Source organism: Schistocerca serialis, chromosome 2 (assembly GCF_023864345.2).
Source record: "Schistocerca serialis cubense isolate TAMUIC-IGC-003099 chromosome 2, iqSchSeri2.2, whole genome shotgun sequence".
Classification (NCBI taxonomy): Eukaryota; Metazoa; Arthropoda; class Insecta; order Orthoptera; family Acrididae; genus Schistocerca; species Schistocerca serialis.
The window spans coordinates 360,621,916-360,640,457 of record NC_064639.1 but is presented as its reverse complement, the minus strand read 5'-3'; the positions used below and the strand labels follow the sequence as shown (position 1 = coordinate 360,640,457).

The following is an 18,542-nucleotide window of genomic DNA, read 5'->3' as shown; positions in this document are numbered from 1 at the left end:
GCTAAATGAAACTTCACACTGTTCCGTGTACATCTGAGAAGGACTGAGCAACGTCTAGTGACAGGCCAAGCTTTGGCACAGCCGCAGCCCCACACAAAGTATGTGTGAAGTTTGGCATGCCGTGGCTGGCCCTGTTTTATGTGGTTGTGAAACCTGGATGACATCAGCAAAACTGAAGAAGTAATCTGTGCCTTTGGGAGGAAGATACTTGGAAAGATCTATGGACCTGTCTACAATACTATGGAAGGAAAATGAGAATGAAGAATGAAAGATGACCTGTACCAGTGGTTTGGTTGACCGATCCCTCCCTAACTGAGCCCTCAAATCGCAACCTGCTGGAAAACACCCAAGGGGATGTTCTGACCCCTCTTCTCTCTTTTTGAACCATAAACAGAACCAAAATTTAATTAAAATGTTGTTAATAAATCCAATTTTTATGCAATTACTGCATGTGTATTGGAGATTATAGGTCTTCTGCCATTAAAAGCATGAAGTCAAGAGTGAAAGAATCAGTAAAAGTATTTTGCACTTAACTGATCTCTTGTAATTTGTAGTAAGTTGTTCTTTCCCTTGACACAGTCATAATAAGTTAATGATTCCATCATGCGAAAGCTGCAAAGAGGTGTGCAGGTTCTCTTTGTCCATACATTAAATCAATAATGCCACGAAGCAGGAACATATTTCTCTTCAAAATTAATTTATTTCACATTTAGCAGTTTGCAAAATTTAACACTCTTCTTAATGAGAACTGCTAACATATCATTGTTATATCTCACAACAACTTCACAACTGCCTCCTCCTCAAGACATTACACACACTCCAAGTGAACAAGAATAGTGATGTATCAGTTTCAGTACAGCGGTTGGGAAGGGAGTGAGACAGGGTTGTAGCCTCTCCCCGATGTTATTCAATCTGTATATTGAGCAAGCAGTAAAGGAAACAAAAGAAAAATTAGGAGTAGGTATTAAAGTCCATGGAGAAGAAATAAAAACATTGAGGTTCGCCGATGACATTGCAATTCTGTCAGAGACAGCAAAGGACTTGGAAGAGCAGTTGAACGGTATGTACAGTGTCTTGAAAGGAGGATATAAGACGAACATCAACAAAAGCACAATGAGGGTAATGGAATGTAGTCAAATTAAGTCGGGTGATGCTGAGGGAATTAGATTATGAAATGAGTAGTAAAGGAGTTTTGCTATTTGGGGAGCAAAATAACTGATGATGGTCGAAGTAGAGAGGATATAAAATGTAGACTGGCAATGGCAAGGAAAGCGTTTTTGAAAAAGAGAAATTTGTTAACATCGAGTATAGATTTAAATGTCAGGAAGTTGTTACTGAAAGTATTTGTATGGAGTGTAGAGCCATGTATGGAAGTGAAACATGGACAATAAATAGTTTGGACAAGAAGAGAATAGAAGCTTTCGAAATATGGTGCTACAGAAGAATCCTGAAGATTAGATGGGTAGATCACATAACTAATCAGGAGGTATTGAATAGAATTGGGGGGAGGAGGAGTTTGTGGCACAACTTGACAAGAAGAAGGGACCGCTTGGTAGGACATGTTCTGAGGCATCAAGGGATCACAAATTTAGCGTTGGAGGGCAGCGTGGAGGGTAAAAATCGTAGAGGGAGACCAAGAGATGAATACACTAAGCAGATTCAGAAGGATTTAGGTTGCAGTGCATACTGGGAGATGAAGAAGCTTGCACAGGATAGAGTAGCATGGAGAGCTGCATCAGACCAGTCTCAGGACTGAAGACGACAACAACACAAAGATATGTTCACATGATCGATATAATGAATATCCTTGGCCAAAGAATGATGATTTCATTAATATTTCATGAATGCAAAAAGAAACACAGTCTTCTATTGATTTTGTCTTTTGGAACAGTTATGGAAAACAATATGATTATAAAACTAAATCTAAATATTCTCAATTGTGCAAATGAATAAAACTGTGATTTATATTAGAAATACAAAAATAATTATGTTCCTCATAAAACAGTTATTTTAAGTCAAACGTATGCTTCACAAGTGTGTATTCACACATAGATAATAAATAATTTGCAATTTCGATCTCTTCAGATCATGTTGTGAATTATTGTGTGTGTTCTTCAATATTTGACCAAAAAAAAAAAAAAAAAAGGGTAGGTATACTGACCAGTTTCATTACATCGTCTAAGGACACGATGGAAGGATCAAGTACTAACAATCCACAATCTTTAAACAAGCAGAGCTGAAAGCTGCGGAAAATGAAGCTACAGACTAGCAATGAAGGACTACCATCTTGCAGTAGATATCTACTACATTATGACAGAATGATATCAAATGATATCCCTTTTTGACAGTGTTATGAAAAGGATAGTTGCTACTCACCACATAGTAGAGATGTTGAGTCACAAATTGGCACAACAAAAAGACCATCTGAAGCTTTTGGCAAAAAAGGCTCCCTCTCTTGCTCGCTCACACAACTGGTCGAAAGCTCCTGACAGACTTTTCTTGTGCCTATCTGCGACTTAGCATCTCCACGATATGATGAGTAGCAACTATCCTTTTCATGTTGTTGTTGCTTCATCTCGAAGTACCTACTGCAACCTACACCCTTCTGAATCTGCTTAATGTATTCATCTCTTGGTCTCCATCCACGTTTTTTACCCTCCAGTACTAAACTGGTGATCCCTTGATGCCTCAGAACACGTCCTACAAACCGATCCCTTCTTCTAGTCAAGTTGTGCCCCAAATTCCTCTTCTCCCCAATTCTATTTAATACCTCCTCATTGGTTACTTGAGCTACCCATCTAATCTTCAGCATTCTTCTGTAGTACCACATTTTGAAAGCTTCTATTCTCTTCTTGTCTAAACTATTTATCATCCATGTTTCACTTCCATACATGGCTACACTCCACATACATACTTTCAGAAACGACTTCCTGACATTTAAATCTATACTCGATGTTAAAAAATTTCTCTTCTTCAGTAATGCCTTTCTTGCCATTGCCAGTCTACATTTTATATCCTCCCTACATCGACCATCATCAGTTATTTTGCTCCCCAAATAGCAAAACTCATCTCCTAATCTAATTCCCTCAGCATCACCTGATTTAATTCGAATGCATTCCATTTTCCTTGTTATGTTTTCGTTAATGTTCATATAATATCCTCCTTTCAAAATGCTGTCCATTCCATTCAACTGCTCTTCCAGGTCCTCTGACAGAATTACAATATCATTGGCGAACCTCAAAGTTTTTATTTCTTCTCCACGGATTTTAATTCCTACTCCGAATTTTTCTTTTGTTTCCTTTACTGCTTTCTCAGTATACAGATTGAATAATAATGGATATAGGCAACAACCCTGTCTCACTCCCTTCCCAACCACTGCTTCCTTTTCATGCCCCTCGACTTATAATTGCCATCTGGTTTCTATACAAATTGTAAATAGAGATTCGTTCCCTGTATTTGACCCGTGCCACCTTCAGAATTTGAAAGAGAATATTGCAGTAAACATTGCCAAATGCTTTCTCTAATGCTAGAACGTAGGTTTGCCTTTGCTTAATCTCTCTTCTAAGATAAGTCATAGGGTCAATATTGTCTCATGCGTTCAAAGATTTCTAAGGAATCCAAACTGATCTTCCCCTAGATCGGTTTCTAACCAGTTTTTCCATTCGTCTGTAAAGAACTAGTGTTAGTATCTTGGAGCCATGACTTATTAAACTGACAGTTCAGTAATTTTTCACACCTGTCAACACCTGATTTCTTTGGGAGTGGAATTATTATATTCTTCTTGAAGTCTGAGGGTATTTCGCCTGTTTCATACATCTTGCTCACCTGATGGTAGAGTTCTGTCATGGCTGGATTTCTGAAGGCTATCAGTAGTTCTAATGGAATGTTGTCTACTCCAGGAGCCTTGTTTCAACTCAGATCTTTCGGTGCTTTTCATAATATTGTCATATTCCATACTGGATTTTCCATTGTTTGTTTTCCTTTTTTTATTGCAGTTTTTGTAATGTGTTCTTTTATAAATTTATTGTAGTGTGCAGTTTTCATTTTCCTTCTGTAGAGCAGCTTTTTCTTTTGCTTTCTGCTGTAGGTCTTGAAAACTGCTGCAACGAAAATGGTTTAATGTGTATGACTTCAAAAATTTTACTATTTGGTATCACCAATTTCTTCACACACTCCAGCCCTGCAAATGTAACACAAAGTGCTTTCTAATGTACAGAATAACAAATCCTGTCTGGCGATCGTCATAATTTTTTACTCTTTCATTGTCAACTAAATCTTTAAATTCTTTCTGTATGGTATTGTAATGTCATTTCATAGCAAATATGTAGCACCTGTTGTTTATGCAAATTCATCCCTCTCTTCTGTCATTCCCATACATTTTAAAGCATTGTGACGATAGACTGCTAGGCTCTCTCTTTTTGTGCAAACAGCCACTGGACCTGTAGACATCCTTCACATCATGAACAAATAGTGAAGGTTAAACAACACTGACAGTATGATTCTATTGAACTCGGGGAACTGTACCAAGCAAAAAATGTCGCGGCGCAATGCCAAATGAAACATCATGCTTTTCCGTGTACTTGTAAAGGACTGAGTAACGTTAATGCCAGAATTAAATCTTGAAGAAAAATATTGTAATTAGGTCCCTTTTAAAGTAACTATCATATCTGTACATTGCAATCCAATAGTCAATTGGCCTATGGTGAAGGGCCACATAGCATACTGGTGTTCCCAAGATAGATACGAAAATGCTTTGTACAGAATTTACTTGAGTGTGATTCATATAACCTATCCCTGAGTTCATTAATTGTGGTAAAATCATAATAAATTAAGACCATAAACTATTTGAGGCACTAAGAACAATACAGGCCCAAATCACATACACAAAGTTTCGAGAAAAATAGATGACTGTGAAAATCAACTTCGTATACACCTGATTAGTTTTCTAATATCCTATAATTCCTATGAAATAATAATGTACCCAGTTTATGCTATGAAATATTAATTAATATTTAGGATTATATTTATTAACATAGCTTCTTTAGAGAGATGTAAAGTTTATTGTTAATGTGAAATCAGAATCAGAATATAAAGAACAGATAGAAAATGCACCACACACACAATTATGACCTATTCCAACACTTCATAGTCTTTTTTTTCTTCATCATTTTCATTAAGCACATTCTGTGGCATGAGGCTCAGATAACACTGAAATATACCTCCAATTATGAAGTACTACTACTGCATATGTGATGTATCCACTAAATTATGTTGCCAACCCTACATAACAATTGAGCAGCACAGAGCAACAAAATTATGCTTTGTGCTTTGCGCCCATGTGGAAATGAATATCAAAAAGATTAGTGACACATCTTTCAATGAATACTCATATATACTGTGTGGGCATACAGATACAGCTAAAGAAAGTTTACCATAAGATCAACCAATGTCATAAGCATGCACTCATGCTGAAGTCTCAGAATTTATGATGGTGTGTTTTAGACCCTTATGGTTCTCACTGCCCCATTTGTACTCTTCAATTGAGTGACTTATGTGGACTAGACATTAAAAACGGCTGATTAACTATTAAGATGATGTGACTTACCAAACGAAAGCGCTGGCAGGTCGAAAGACACACAAATATACACACAAAATTCAAGCTTTCGCAACAAACTGTTGCCTCATCAGGAAAGAGGGAAGGAGAGGGAAAGACGAAAGGATGTGGGTTTTAAGGGAGAGGGTAAGGAGTCATTCCAATCCCGGGAGCGGAAAGACTTACCTTAGGGGGGAAAAAAGGACGGGTATACACTCGCACACACACACACATATCCATCCACACATATACAGGCACAAGCAGACAGAGTTTGGGCAGAGAGGTCAGTCAAGGCGGAAGTGCAGAGGCAAAGATGTTGTTGAATGACAGATGAGGTATGAGTGGCGGCAACTTGAAATTAGCGGAGATTGAGGCCTGGTGGGTTACCCACCAATCTCCGCTAATTTCAAGTTGCCGCCACTCATACCTCACCTGTCATTCAACAACATCTTTGCCTCTGCACTTCCGCCTTGACTGACCCCTCTGCCCAAACTCTGTCTGCTTGTGTCTGTATATGTGTGGATGGATATGTGTGTGTGTGCGTGCGCGAGTGTATACCCGTCCTTTTTTCCCCCTAAGGTAAGTCTTTCCGCTCCCGGGATTGGAATGACTCCTTACCCTCTCCCTTAAAACCCACATCCTTTCGTCTTTCCCTCTCCTTCCCTCTTTCCTGATGAGGCACCAGTTTGTTGCGAAAGCTTGAATTTTGTGTGTATGTTTGTGTTTGTTTGTGTGTCTTTCGACCTGCCAGCGCTTTCGTTTGGTAAGTCACATCATCTTTGTTTTTTTGATAAATTTTTCCCACGTGGAATGTTTCCCTCTATTATATTAATATGATGAACTATTAACATATCTTGCTTAATCAGAAATTCAGGGTGTAAGTGAGAGTAAGAAATTAACTACTGAAGTAAGCTACATTACTGACCCCCTCTCCTCCCCCCCCCCCCCCAAAAAAAAAGCATATAGCAAATTCAAAATAGTACAAAATTTCTTCACACATACACATACCAATTAATATTACTACAATTCAACGTAAAATGGTATAAACCCTAACCCAATTTTATCATTTAATAAATTAAGTATACAAAGTCCATTACAAAAATATGCTAATTTATATGCCATAAAATCTTCATTTATAAACTGTTCTTGGGTAGATATATTCATTGATTTAGACAATATTCTTAATCTTAACTTGTTCTGGGATGGCATTATTAAACCACTGCATGCCTCTCACAGTGGAATACTTCAAGAATGTTCCTTTTCCTCAAGCATTTTAATCATTAGTAGATTCTAATCGAATTACCATTTCTGGTGGACTCTCCTATTTGAACAAACTCTAACCAAAAGCTGGCCATTCTCTGTAGCAGAAATTAATACGGTTTCTCTGCACAAAGTACAAAGACTCCAGTAATTCCTGCTAAATAGATACTTCCCTATAGCATGGACAGAAAGGGTTCTTCCTTGCACATAGCATGAAGGGTACTAACATCAAGATAGATATTTGTAGATTCTCCATAAGTCCCCAATCCTTCACATTATATTAATCTACACCACTTAGGTTCTTACCAATAAAGGGTAATAATAATAATAATAATAATAATAATAAAATAACATAGGTTTCTTGACCTCAATAGTTGTGTCCCAGTTCCTCATTGATCTTCGCATCATTCAGCCCATCATAATAACACACCCTAAGTGATGGTGTCTGCTAGCCAGGGCACAAAGATCTGCCCCCGCTTCCCTCCCCCCCCCCCCCCCCCCCCACACACACACACACAAACCGACTACTAGTAACTTATATTCCTTCCCACTATGAAGTTCATCTAAACACTTCTCTTCATGTAGCAGTCCCCAATAGTTAATAAGACAATTGTACCCATCAAACTTCCAAAAGTAATATAGACAACTGTATCTATGAAACTTCCAAAAGAAATATGTTCTTAAGTCATTCCAATGTATACTTCAGTACTTAAATTTTGAAACTGGGCACACTGGTTACTTGCTAAGACTTTTCAAAATAATTGTCACATTCTTTACAAATGCTCAGTAATTCTACATTAAATTATTTAATACTTATTGTCAACATTGGTGCATCACATCCAGTAGTAATTCTAGTCTCTAAAAGTGTGTATATTACATACATGTATGCCAGTGGGGATGCTTTCCACTCTCCGAAGTATCTCAACATTAGTTAATGATAACTGGCACACTCCTAGTAATTACAGATGACAATAAGTTCTCTGAATATCTCTAACTGATGTTCCATTTCATTGATATGTAATGTAATAGTTTCTACTTTCTTAACTCTACTACATTCTAAAATACTTTCTGTGTTTATTGCTTCTTCTTCATTTACTTGAACATCCTGTATCGAAACAATACTACAATGTTCAATACTGTTGTCAAACTTATCTTTTAGTAAAGCTAAATAATCATCAAAATCTTGTACCTAGTTTTAAATCTCATACCTTGTTTTCTCCAAACTATACAGTACTCTGCAGACTGTCAATCCTTTCATTTAACTGAGAACTTATTTCACTCAATGTTTGATCGATATTAGAAAACCTGTTGTCTATCTGAGAACATCTGTCATCAATTGAGAAAATCTCTCGTCCATTTGAGAAAATTTGTCATCCTTGTGTAAAGACTGCCAGGAAGTGCTCATGTTAAATCTGTTGACTGCTCTGCAATCACAGCTGCATTATTGTTTCTAAAGCAATATTTTTCCCTATGAGAACCATTGTTAATCTTCTAGTAAGCACTAAAATAAACTGACAAAAACTGTTATTATAAACTAACTAATAAAATGTTATTTAGTTTTATCTTTCGATAATGAATTAAATTCCCTCAACTAGTTTTATTTTGAAATCAAACTTACTTTGATAAATTGGTATCGTAAATAGTACATGTAACTACTTCACTCTATTAAGTGACAAAATCAATTGCAATTAAGACATCACTTCACAGTGTATTGTATCTTAAAAGAAAATAACCAATCAGATTTTAATATAGCAGACACTGTTGATATATCGTTTGCGAATTGGCAGCTGCATCTCATCTGCTGCTGTTTCCTGCCCCTGTGCCAATTGCTACATTGACTGCGAACAGTACAGGCTGACTGTGTCATGTTGGAGTAGTTTTTACTGTAGCTTGCAAGCTGCCAATCTATACATGTTGTTAGGTAATGTGCAATGATATCATATTCTTCTTGTTTATTTCCCAGACAAGTTGTTGAATTCTATCATCAAGAAAATTCAGTACTATTTCTTCTTTGTAGACTGTAATAAATACTGAAAAATTATTTTCAGTTAAATTATGTGGCACTTAATAACTTCTTAATGTTGTAAACAAACATTTGTATTACTTCCAATTATTGTTCGTTAATACAGGAGGTAAATATTATATACACCTAAAAAACACTATGTAATCACAATTTTTCAGTATTAATATCAATAAAGCCTCTTAAATCATTTTGGATGCAATGTAAAGACCAATATTCAGTTACACTTTTCATTAGGTTTTATCAAAAAGTCTTCAGTTTCTTTTAATCCATGGAGTTGTCTATTCTTGTTCGCTGTCCGAAAGCACTTACATATGCAATGATGATGTTTTCACTCTTTAACTATCTTCTACAATTAATAAAATACTCTACAGTCTTAATAAATCTGTGACAGGATTGAAATCCAGACATAAAAGCATAATAATTCTTGTATCAATTCTTGATGGAATCACATCTTAAATTCCTGTAACAAAATTCTTCGTAGTCACTTTCTTCTTGTATTTTGAGTTTCAATTCACTTAGATTCGTATCTAATTCCAGGATCACCCCATGACAGGTTTCCAATGAATGTCCACTAGATTCAGTAAGAAGTGTACATTTATTGTGTGAATTTATACGACATGCACTCAGTGATATTCTTCAGAAACTTTTTGATAGATATTGTTGATGAAGTTTGACACTGCCTTCTCCAGAGCCCCATTCAGCATCCACATTGTGTTATAAGCACCTTGATGTAACTGTTGTGATGTAAAGGCATCTGCCGCGTGGCTACCCAAGGAATACCTCAGACAGACTAATACTACAACTCAAACATATATGTACTAATACATAATACCATATGCAAAATGTGGACTTGCACACTATTATAGAATTAATAAATGACACGATTACTCATTTATATTTTATAAGGGTACGGAAAAATTTGCATTTCTGAGTTAAAAGGAAAATTCCCAAATTTAATTATGCAAAATTCTGTACTCTCATAAGTATCCTTGAAGAAGCCACTCAATGTTAAGTTGTTGCAGGTGAACCTTAAAAGGTCTATTCACAAAAGCATCCATTACTTGAAGTAGCGAGGTCATGCCGTCAAGAATTGTTAACAGGTTCGTGTTGTTCTTTGCTATATAATATTCTAAGCTCCCTGGGCGAGTCTATGAATGAGATAAAATCATTGTTCAAGTCGGTAAGCATTATCACTTGTCAGTAAAATTGTCCATCTTGATCACTAGTTTTTATATATAGAAACATTCCACATGAGAAAAATATATTAAAAAAATAAAGATGCTATGACTTATCAAGCGGGGAAGCGCTGGTAGATAGAGACAACACAAACAAACAAACAAAAACACAAACACACACACAAACGTGTGTGTGTGTGTGTGTGTGTGTGTGTGTGTGTGTGTGTTTTATTGTGTCTATCTACCAGCGCTTTCCCGCTTGGTAAGTCGCAGCATCTTTTTTTAAAGTGTCTTGGCCACAGCCATCATCAGAATCTGTCAAATAAACCGAACAAAGGAGAGGTAATATTTCTACAATAATTACATACTTTCTGGTATAGAAATGAAAAAACCACATTTAAAAAACTCGACACACTGTATCTCATCAGTTTATATGTATACTTGTACCATAACTAGTTCTGTTCAGTGAGGCAGCCTGCCTTAAATAACAATCTGTGGCCATTAGGTGGCCATATTTGCAACGTCAGCGCCACAAAGAAACGAAACAGCTATGACATCGTGAAGGTACCAAAGCCTACAGTTCTTTCTATGTTAATATGTCAATGCTTTGCTATGTATTTTGATATCAAGTCGTTAATGTTTCATATCCTCAACTTAAGAGAATAAAAAGAAGCTGAAATATAGCTTTACATGCCTTACAGTACATGTAAAGTTACGTTAAGCCTTGTATAATATCATAGCTATATGTTAAAATGTTTTTATTAACCCAATTTTAATTGTTACATATTAATTTTTATAAAATGACTTCATGCTTAAAATGTGATGCAAAATTTTAACTTTTAACATGAAAAGTCCTATTCATTATTTTTATAGATTGTAGATGATGATTTGAATTTTAGCATAACAATTCCAATTTTTATAGATTACTTTTATAAAATGACTGTATACTTAAAGTTGCAGACGTTAAATAGAATTTAACTATGACAAGTCCTACCGATTTTAGTGCCACCTAATGACTCCAGATTGTTATTTAAGGCAGGCTGCATCACTGAGAAGCACTAGTCACGGAACTAGTGTACATAAGAACTGGCAAGATACAGTGTATAGAGGTGTTATGTCTTCACTTTGTTTCTATAGAATGTATTTTTTTTTAATTACTGTAGAAATATGACTTCTCATTTGTTCTGTTTATCTTACAGATACTGATGTTGGCTGTGGCCAGAACGTGTTAAGATCTGCTCTGAAAAAATAAAGATATAAATTAGCAATCAAGACAGACAATTTTATTGACTATTTGCTGGGTAAGGTTTTGTCACAAATATTTGGATGATTCTTCCCACTATAAATGGATTTAATTTATAATCTTAGGTGCCACAAATATTTGGTTGTTTCTTTCGAATATGTTGCTATTTCCAAAGTGGAGGTTAAGGTGGGACCTGGAACACACCTGTTTTCTTCTAAAACAAAACAGAATTCGCATCAAGTTGGTAAGAATGTGACAATGTACCTTCATCTCTTGCTTCCAGACGTGTCATTGGCCCACTGCTCTCTCCTTGGCTGCATTGAACCAGCAGCTGACACACCCCCTTTTGTTCCCATTGTACTCACTACAAGAGCTGACAACACTGCTGCGTGAAACACTTCAGTATGCTATGGCCTCTATCTTGACTTTTACTGTCACCTGCAGAAATTTATACCATGTCGAGTATTTGTAAAATCGTCAGTTCAATTCCAACTACAAAGGAGTTCAGGCAAACTGAAGTTTAAACATGGTGGATGTTCATAAAAAGCAAACGCAAATGGCATACATTCTCATGGTTGGTGGCATGACAAAATTTGCTGCCCACGCACCACTCTCCTCCCCATAATTGTTCTAGTTCCCACCCAAGCTGACGTCTCTGTTCCCCTTCCAAATTCTTCAAAATAATTCTGCATGCGATCTCAATTGCCAAAGTTTCATCTGTAAACGTAAGATAGCACCTATATTAATCTGTTCCACAAAGTAAAGGCATTGAACTAAGCAGCAATCATTTAGTCTGTGAATGTAAGATGATCCTGTATTTTACAAATGATGAATCAGAAAAAAAATCATCTGATAAAACAGTATTTTCAGAAAGGAATATTACCAGCTGCTTGTAGAAATATACTAATTTTGCTGCCAACTGTCCATCTTTTTGTAGCAGGAAATTTGTATTTTTCATTTAGAAATGTAAAGCAAACTGATTGAAATAAGAAGTTCTCAGGCTGGCACAGTGGTTGTGTTGATAGCAATGAATATTAGTTATTAGAGCACTTGCCCGCGAAAAGCAAAGGTCCCGAGTTCGAGTCTCGGTCCGGCACACAGTTTTAATCTGCCAGGAAGTTTAATATCAGCACACACTCTGCTGCAGAGTGAAAATCTCATTCTGGAATATTGGTTATTATTTGTAAATTGAAACAATGTAATTTAGAAACCCAGCTGATCTGTAGAATGATTCTGCTTATAAACTCTTGGCGATACATGTTTTTTGGAGTTTGGTCATGGACCATCACAAATTTTTCCATCTGAAATTTTGTCTCCAGTACCATCTAATACCAATACGTCTTAAACCGGTCTTTAGAATCTGTTCACTCAATACAGCGCATCACAACACAGTTTTAATACTTTGAAACACACAGATCACAAAGAAGAGTAAATTAGAAATACTGTAAAAAGCCAGCACAGGAAAAAAAAAAATCTTTGTTGCATAGCAGCAAATCTGCAAAGCATTAGCTTACTTTTGATGTTATACATTTTCACTACTCTTAAAAGCAGGATGTCAAAGTCAACTTACACCAGGATATGCTTCCTCAGGTCTGACACATATATCAAGATAAACTTGCTCCAGTGTCCCAATCAATTCCAATGTGTTTGTTGACAAATTGATCACGGGCCGCATCATGCGAGCAGGACCCGTAAAAAGAAAAAGCCCTGGGTACTGGCCTTTTGCAAACTTTCCAGGTATGAATCCTATTTCTAATGTTCTAGGAACCTGCAAATAAAAGAAACAAAGTAATGAAGATACCACACAAACCACATCAAGAAGAAATTAAATACTTAGTGATAAACAAGGGGATTACAGAATAGTGAATATTGGGTTTCAAAATCATTGCCCTACAAAATCCTTTACTAGGTTTTGATCAAATCATTTGAATGTTTAATACACCACCGAAAAAAATTAGATGATGTCAATTTTGATCTAATGACAGATTATGCCACCTAAGTGGTGTCAGGTATACTGATAATGATTTCAGCATCATCTGCCAGCAGATACTGCACTGGCATAGTTATCAGAGCACCATCTGTGTCCAACCTTTACGTGGGAATTCCAATGGACACAAGGTTCAGTCAAATGTCGGTAGACATGTGGAGCAAGCAGGCACTTTGCCATGGTGACTTACTTGTGTTTCCAACAGCCAATGTAGCAGATCTGAGAGGGGTCAAACGGCAGTGGTGGGTTGGTCATTTTGGAGATGGAAGTGCCATACAAGTAGTCTTCATGCTGGCAACAGAGCACAACTGAGCATTCCCACACTTTTAGACGAAATTCTGAATGCCCGTGCGGCACTTATGCCTGCCCAGCCTATTGTATGGTAAGAGCAGCGGTGACAGATCATACAGCTTTCACAGCACAAGTAAGAGCAAATGAGACCTCAGAAGTGTCAACATGAATTGTTGCACACTGGTTGTTAGCAATGGGTCTACAGGCCTGCACACTTCTAGCCCATCTTCCGCACACACCACAGCACTGGCCTGCATGACCTGTGTTGCCATCAAAGGATCACCTGGACAATGGAATGGTGCTCTGTGGTTTTCATTGACAAAAACAGATCGTGCCTGCATGCAAGTGACAGTCGTTCAAGCGTATGATGTAGACCTGGTGAGTGCTGTGGAGAACAGTACATTCATTTATGACACACTAGTCCACCCCAGGCCATATTATCTAGGATGTGAGATGCTAAAATTTTTTCTTACCTATGCTGTTTGCAGAAAGAGTGCTCACCAATGCTCAATATGGGCAGAATGTTGTTTGGCCAGTTGTTCTGCTGTTCTTACAACAGGAAGGTGATCTGCTATTCCAAGAGGATAATGCTCGCCCCCCACACTGCCCGTGAAACACAATATGCTCTGCAAGATGTGCAGCAGCTTTCCTGGCCAGCACGATCAACAGACTTGTCTCCAATCGAGGATCTTTGTGTAACGATAGGACGACAAGTGACTCTCATAACTCATCCAACCACTATTCTTGCAAACCTATGCAAACATATCAAGCACATGTGGAATAATACATCCCAAGACAGTACGTAACCTTTATGACCAACTGCTTGCCAGATTTAGTGCCTGCTCTGCCATCCATGGAGGCTACACTACATACTACGAGGGCTATCCACAAAGTATATTACATTTTCGTTTGTGTCCGTTAGGGGCGGGGCTAGCGCGGCCATCTTGGTGTCATGGCATTCCGCCACTCAGTCGGCATCCTGCCATGCTAGTGAGAGGTTCGTGCTGTACTCCGTTGAGTTACTGTGACAGTCTGAAATGTCAGCGTTAATTGAAAATGCCGCGAAGTGTGAAGTGCGTGCTGTAATAAGGTTTCTGACTGCAAAAAACTGTACACCGATAGAAATCTATCGGCAGCTTTGTGAAGTGTATGGGGACAACATAATCACTGAAGGTGAAGTGCGTCAATGGGTCATAAAATTTAAAAATGGCCGAACTAACGTTCACGACGAAGAGCGAAGTGGAAGACCCAGCATAGTGACTGCCGAACTTGTCGAAAAAGTCGATGCCACGGTCCGTGAAAACCGTAATTTCACAATAACAGAACTCTCTATGAGTTTTCCACAAATTTCACGAAGTTTGTTGCACAAAATCATTACCGAAAAGCTTGGTTACCACAAGTTTTGTTCAAGATGGATACCAAAAATCTTGACAGAGATTCACAAAAATCAGCGAATGGCTGCAGCGTTAATGTTTTTGGACGCTTACAAGAAAGATGGCGACTCATTACTCAACCGCATCATTACTGGTGACGAAACATGGGTTAAGCATGTGAACTGCGAGACAAAATTGCAGTCAACGCAGTGGGGGCACATAAATTCCCCCAAAAACCCAAGAAATGCATGCAGACAATGTTGGCAAGGAAGGTGATGGCGACTGTCTATTGGGACAGAAAAGGGGTGATTTTTGTGGATTTCCTGGAAAGAGGCACTACAATAAACTCTCAAAGGTACTGCCAAACTCTGCACAACCTCAGAAGAGCAATACAAAACAAGCGCAGGGGAAAGTTGGGCTCAAAGATCTTGCTGATTCACGACAACGCCCGGGCCCACACAGCAAATGCCACTAGTGAAGTTCTCGAATCTTTTAAGTGGGAGTTGTTTCCTCATCCACCGTACAGTCCTGACCTGGCACCGAGCGACTTCCACTTATTCCCACCAATGAAGAAGTGGTTGGCTATTCAGCGTTTTGATGACGACACACAGCTTCAAGAAGAGGTAACCACGTGGTTGAAGGCGCAGGCGGCCGAATTTTACGACGAAGGAATTTCCAAGCTCGTACATCGCTATGATAAGTGCCTTAATTTAAATGGCAACTATGTAGAAAAGTAGTATTTAAGTGTGGCTTTCATCTGTATAGAATAATAAAAATTTCCAATACTTTATTTATTTTTAATTCCAAAACATAATGTACTTTGTGGATGGCCCTCGTAACATGGATGATACAGCATGGGCCATCCCTGGTACCTCAGAATCACTTGTGCTATTGCTCTGTAAATGGAACTGTTCCATGTACTCCATACGTACTGCTCCTACAATAAATTTTAAAAGAATTGGAAAACTCTTATGGGTATTTGATTCTTTTTTCTGGCACTGCATATACTGACTTCTGTTAATTTAGATGCTCCTCCATCTCTAATGTGTATTTACAGAAAACTTATGAGCAGCTGAATAAATAAGTACCAAAATGTGTAACCAGAAGTTTCAAATAGTAACTGCAATTTCTTTCTTATGACCTCAGACTAATTATGTTCTTTCGTCATTAATCAGCGTGTACTTTCTCTAACATTCTGTTTGATTCAGTCAAATCGTGTTTTTTTTATATATATATATATATATATAGACACACACACACACACACACACACACACACACACACACAAACAAACACAAATATACACATAAAATTCAAGCTTTCACAACCAACGGTTGCTTCATCAGGAAAGAGGGAAGGAGAGGGAAAGACGAAAGGATGTGGGTTTTACGGGAGAGGGTAAGGAGTCATTCCAATCCCGGGAGCGGAAAGACTTACCTTAAGGGGAAAAAAGGACTGGTATACACTCGCACACACACACATATCCATCCGCACATACACAGACACAAGCAGCCATCTTCTCCGCCCCAGTTTCGACCCACTGCTTTCTATACATTATCCACGAAGTAAATACAAATTCCGTATTGTTCATCTTCGAATGTAGCAGTACTATGAAAATCCGACTGGCAAGACTGGGATGTTTTGTCAATATGGCCAACCCTATGTTCTGAATTTTTTCCCACCTGTGAGAAGAGATGGTTGCTAATAGGAACTTTTATGAATTGTGAATCACATAAAGTATTCTCTTCATCATAAGAATAATACAAATATAAATATTCTGCCGTGTATTCTTTCGTGTTTGCTGCTATCTCATTTAAATCCTGTCTCCCTAATAAACTACGAAACTAGGGTGAGACAACAGCAAACGCGGAAGAATATACATATCATGTCATGTTTATATTCGTATGATTCTTATGCCTAACAGTGATACAGTCAGCAATGAAGTACGGCAATTGACTTGATTTTTAAATCTAAGATGACTCTAATTTCTGTGCAGAATGTAATGTACTAAAGAGGCGTCTGCAAAGATTTTCAAATGGAGAAAAATTTTCGCTAAACTCTCGTTCAGAACGCCTTCTATCAAAAGCAGTCTTATTATTTGGTTCTTGTTGATCATTATCAAAGAAAGCAGCAGTGTAAGTAACAACAAATAGCGCTGTTTTGCCATTGTTTTGCTATGAATCGATTCCTCTCTTTTTTTATTGTAAGCAGCGGTAGCGCGCACGAAAACAAGCCATGCCGCGAGCGGGTACAGGCCGTAAACACTCATTATCAGAATGCAACAAACAACTCATGACACAGTACAGTAATACATTTTCAGCTTAGAGTGACGTAAACACCTATAACAAAGAGAACGGCACTTACAAGATCAAAGCAAAAAAAGCAATCAATTCAAACCAGACGAAGCACGTGAAAAAGGAAAGGTACCCGTATAAATACGGACGGAGCGCGTGACGCATAGCAATGGCTACCTAGTAAAGCTTAACTGCTAAGCTTACGACTCGAACCTACTGTAGGTGTATCGTCATTCATTCGACCTAAATTGTGTCTCATATTACAATGGACCAACTTTGTTTTGATTTGGAGGTGTGGCCTAAAACTTTTCTCTCCCCTTGAATTTCGAGTCTCAAATTTCAGGTGCGGCTTAGATTCGGGAACATTTTTTTTCCTGATTTCAAGTCTCATTTTTCAGGTGCGGCTTAGATTCGAGTACACTCGGTTTACCTCAGAATCACTAGCACTTAAAAATTAATTCATCTCTTTGAAGAAAGGAAGGAATGAAGATAAGGGTTTAGTGTTCAGTGATAAGAAGATTATTAGAGACATATCAAAAACTCAGGTTGGGGAAGGACACAGAAAAAAAACAGTTGTCTCTCTTTCAAAGAAACTATTCTTTTATTTGTGTGAAATGATTTAAGGACACCACAGAAAGCCTAAAACTGGATGGCTGGGCAAGAATCTGAACTGCTGTCCTGCTGAAAGTGTGTTCAGTATCTTAACCACATGGTAAATCATCATTATATTCAAAGCACATGATAAAAATGCGTAGCTGAAAATAAATTCCATTATATCATAATGAAATTACAAACCTTCCAGTGTGCTTAGAGCTGCATATAATTCTTGATCAAATTGTTAACTTGATGTGCAGAGGAGTCCTAAAGAGAACAAGTGAAGATGCAGCAAAGTGGACACGAGAGTTTCCATAATTAGGGCCTACTGTACAAGAATCAGTTATCAAACGACAGTGACCATTTAAAAAACTGTACAAAATGCTGGATTGAAGTGATCCACAAAGCCCCTGTCAGATATTATTCACACACACACACACACACACACACACACACACACACTGTATAATCTTGAAACATTCTGAATGTAATCAGGTATCTCCAACAGAATGAGCTCCTCCATACCAACCATAATGGATTCATAAACATAGGTCATACAAAACTTTATGCACCACACCAAAACTTGTAAACGAAATTCTGATAATACCGGACAACAAACGAAGTTTGTGACTGGGTTGAGGATTTCTTGGTAAACAGGAAGCAGCATGTTATCTCAAATGGAGAGTCACTGACAGATGTAGCAGTGACT

The 18,542-nt window shown here is 37.7% G+C and overlaps 1 protein-coding gene across 1 annotated transcript in view; it reads right to left on the bottom strand.

The window, feature by feature from the left end:
- The window catches only part of LOC126457182 (DNA-directed RNA polymerase I subunit RPA2), a 228,653-nt gene that overhangs the window by 107,867 nt on the left and 102,244 nt on the right, over positions 1-18,542 (bottom strand). The window contains exon 11 of the mRNA XM_050093269.1: positions 12,865-13,062. Coding sequence (XP_049949226.1) covers positions 12,865-13,062 — 198 coding nt within the window. The remainder of the gene's footprint in view (positions 1-12,864; positions 13,063-18,542) is intronic.